The sequence below is a fragment of the Mastomys coucha genome, unplaced genomic scaffold, assembly GCF_008632895.1.
Source record: "Mastomys coucha isolate ucsf_1 unplaced genomic scaffold, UCSF_Mcou_1 pScaffold22, whole genome shotgun sequence".
Lineage (NCBI taxonomy): Eukaryota > Metazoa > Chordata > Mammalia > Rodentia > Muridae > Mastomys > Mastomys coucha.
This window is the reverse complement of record NW_022196905.1, coordinates 74,673,879-74,676,942: the sequence shown is the minus strand read 5'-3', so window position 1 is coordinate 74,676,942 and position 3,064 is coordinate 74,673,879. Positions and strand designations below refer to the sequence as shown.

General features: G+C 38.7%; 1 protein-coding gene across 1 annotated transcript in view; it reads right to left on the bottom strand.

The window, feature by feature from the left end:
* Positions 1-1,971: 1,971 nt before the first annotated feature.
* Positions 1,972-3,064, bottom strand: part of LOC116070528 (zinc finger and SCAN domain containing protein 4F-like) — a 1,943-nt gene continuing 850 nt past the window's right edge. The window contains exon 2 of the mRNA XM_031341956.1: positions 1,972-3,064. This exon is cut by the window's right edge and continues 27 nt beyond it. Coding sequence (XP_031197816.1) covers positions 2,027-3,064 — 1,038 coding nt within the window. The 3' untranslated portion in view covers positions 1,972-2,026.

Here is a 3,064-nt window from a genome sequence, read left to right as displayed (position 1 = left end):
ACAAAGAAAACATTTGCCTTGAAAGTTTGCAGAACTAACACATCCCTATCAGCACGCTGATTTGAGCTTTGAGAGACTGATTCACCTTGTTTACCCTTCAGTGCTGTTTCATAATAAATCTCCATTGTCCTAAGTCATGGAGGGAAAGGAATTAGTAATAGAAATGAGGAAACTAATACATTCAAATGCTTTCTCTTCATCCATTTTCTTAGAATATTTTGCACTTTCCTACCTGAAAGTTACTGTCCCTGTTACCTAGCTAGCCTTTCCCCTGTCTTATTATTTAGACTATTTATTAGTTCGTATGGAAAATGTCTCACATACAAATAGGTGTGTGGATTAGTTTCCTACTAAACACCTATATTTTGATATGTGCTTTAATTAATTATATATCTATATCTATCTATATCTATCTATCTACATATATATATATATGACTCAATAGGTAAATGGGTTGATGTTAGAATTACAACAATCATAGTTTCAGCTGAAGGAACTACTTTCTTGACAATCCAGCTGTTGCGGGAATATTTAAAAAATGAATCCACCCCCCAAACTCTCTTTCCAACCAGTCTATATTCTAGTGCCAGTACCATCTGGCCTCAACACTTTGATCTTGCTATTTTCTCCCAGATAGCAATAACATCTCACTCACATGCAACTCTTGTTTTTTTCATTTCTAATGTAAAATAAAATTTATTCTGTGTAGATAAATTTATATATAACAATGTTAATGTAATATTCTCAACACATAATCAACAATGATACATATATATACATACATGCATACATATATGTATTTCTACATAAATACTCTCAAAAACTCAAACTACAAAACAAGAACTGATAATGTTGAAACCATTAGAACATAAATCAACCAACATCACTAGGAAAAGAAAGACCACAGACCATGCCATATCCAGATGGGTTAGAAAACCAAATACTGTGGACTGGGTCCACAAAAGGTTTGTTAAATAAAATGCTCAGTGAGGAAATGCATAACTTGTGTTGGTATTCATGGCAGCTGATGAAATTCTATACAATCAAATGTGAAGCCTTCTGATTGCCTGCTGAAAGGCTTTACCGACAAAGTCATAATTCATCCTCAATGTTTCTACATGATATGGGAACTTAGCTAACTCGTGGGAATCACAGGCACATACACAGATCCCAAGAACTCATTCAGCCTATGCCTTTTGTCTTCAAAGCTGCACAGAATCCTGTTTCTCAACATGACTCTTATTCCACTTCACATTCTTGACAGTTTTTTGGAAGTTATTCATGGGAAAAGATTTGGTTTTGTCAGCTATTTTTCATCATGTGAGCAAGCATCCATAAAACCTAGTCCATGAACCAAGTGCTTAGATGTCCTGAAACCAGAGCTATGCAGAGTGTTGGGGGACCTATAATGGAACAGGTAGGAGAGGCTCCTCTGAACCACTGTGAGTGGGTGTTGATTCTTTTATTTTTTGATTCTATTTTGGAAGTCTTTCTACTAATGTAGAGAAATATTCTTGAACTGTAAGCAGTACCCATATGTTGGGAGATGTCTGAAAGGGCAATGCATTTTACTTGCAAGCCTAAGACTTGGGATTGAAACCCCAACAAGTAGAAAAATGTCAGAGGGAATGGCAGGCCTCTGTCAGAACCACTATAGACAACACAAGTGGAGACCAGAGAATGTTTGGAAACTCTATTGCCAGAAAGACTGGTGTATAAAGCTGCCAAAAAGAAGGACACTGCCTAAAAGCAAGAAATACCTCAATGGTTAACAGCAAAGTATTCTACAATCAACTTATGCTATGGAACTAAGGAAATACAGACAAAAAAATCACACACAAATAGACACACACACACACACACACACACACAGACAGACAGAAAAACTAAAAAAAAAAAAACCATAAAAAATGGTAGTGCACAAATTGCATGTTATATCTTTGTTGGGTAAATACCATTTGGTAACTACATTCTTCTTTGTTTGAGACTGAGCCCCTACCAGCCTCCGCTGAGGTTGTTCCATAGTTTAGTCAGATTTGTGGTAATTCCTCATGTGACGGTGGTATGTGGATGATTGGCGGAAGCTACGGCTACATAGAGAACAGGCATAAGGCTTTTCTCCTGTGTGAATCCTCTCATGAGCCTTCAGGTTGGTCTTGTGGCTGAAGAACCTTTTGCATGTACTGCATACAAAACGCTTCTCTGGCTTGTGTATGTCCTCATGATTTTGGCGGTCAGAGGCTCGTTTGAATATTTTCTGACAGGTGACACAGACCAATCCCTTCTTATTCAGGTGAGTTCTCTGGTGGGATGAAAGTTTACAGGCATATTTGAACCTACTAGGACATTCACACTTGTATGTTTTGGGATCACTACAGAATCTCTTTGGATGACTTCCACATGGTGAGTTAGCCTCATGATTCTTACAAAGATTGAGAGGCTCAGAGGTAGCCTGCTCTGGCTTGGAGAGGGACCCTGGGACCTGCTGATGTTCTTCTTCAGAAGAAGATTCTCCAAGTGACTCCTGCAGGAATGTGGAAGTTCCTTGACTTGGTCTTGTACAATCCTGATGAACCCCATAAGAAACATCTCCCATCTCAGGCTCAGGATGATACATTCTCTGGTTAGTGGAAAGGGAATATGTCTTGTTCCTGGGAATATTATCAGCACTATTTACTTGAGTAGTATTCCTGGAAGTGTTATAGCAATCTTTCTTGTCTTCAGAGATGTTTGTTCTGGAGAAACCTATTGGTTGTTTCTCCATGGGGACATCTGAACTAGTAGGAGCACTCAGAAACTCTACATGATGACTAGAGTTGCCTTGACTTGCTCTTCTAGCACCCTGAGGGAATTGAAAAGAAACACATCCTTCTTCATGCTCAGGGCACTGTTCTTTCTGGGTACAGGAGTTCATCTCATTTCCAGTACAGCTATCACCAACATTTACTTCGGTAAAATTCCAAGAAGTATTGGATTCATTTTCACCATTTTCTTGTCCTGTGGCCGATAATATCTCTTGTGTGGTGTCTACTGGCATCCTTGCATTCTCTGGTGTTGGCCTTGT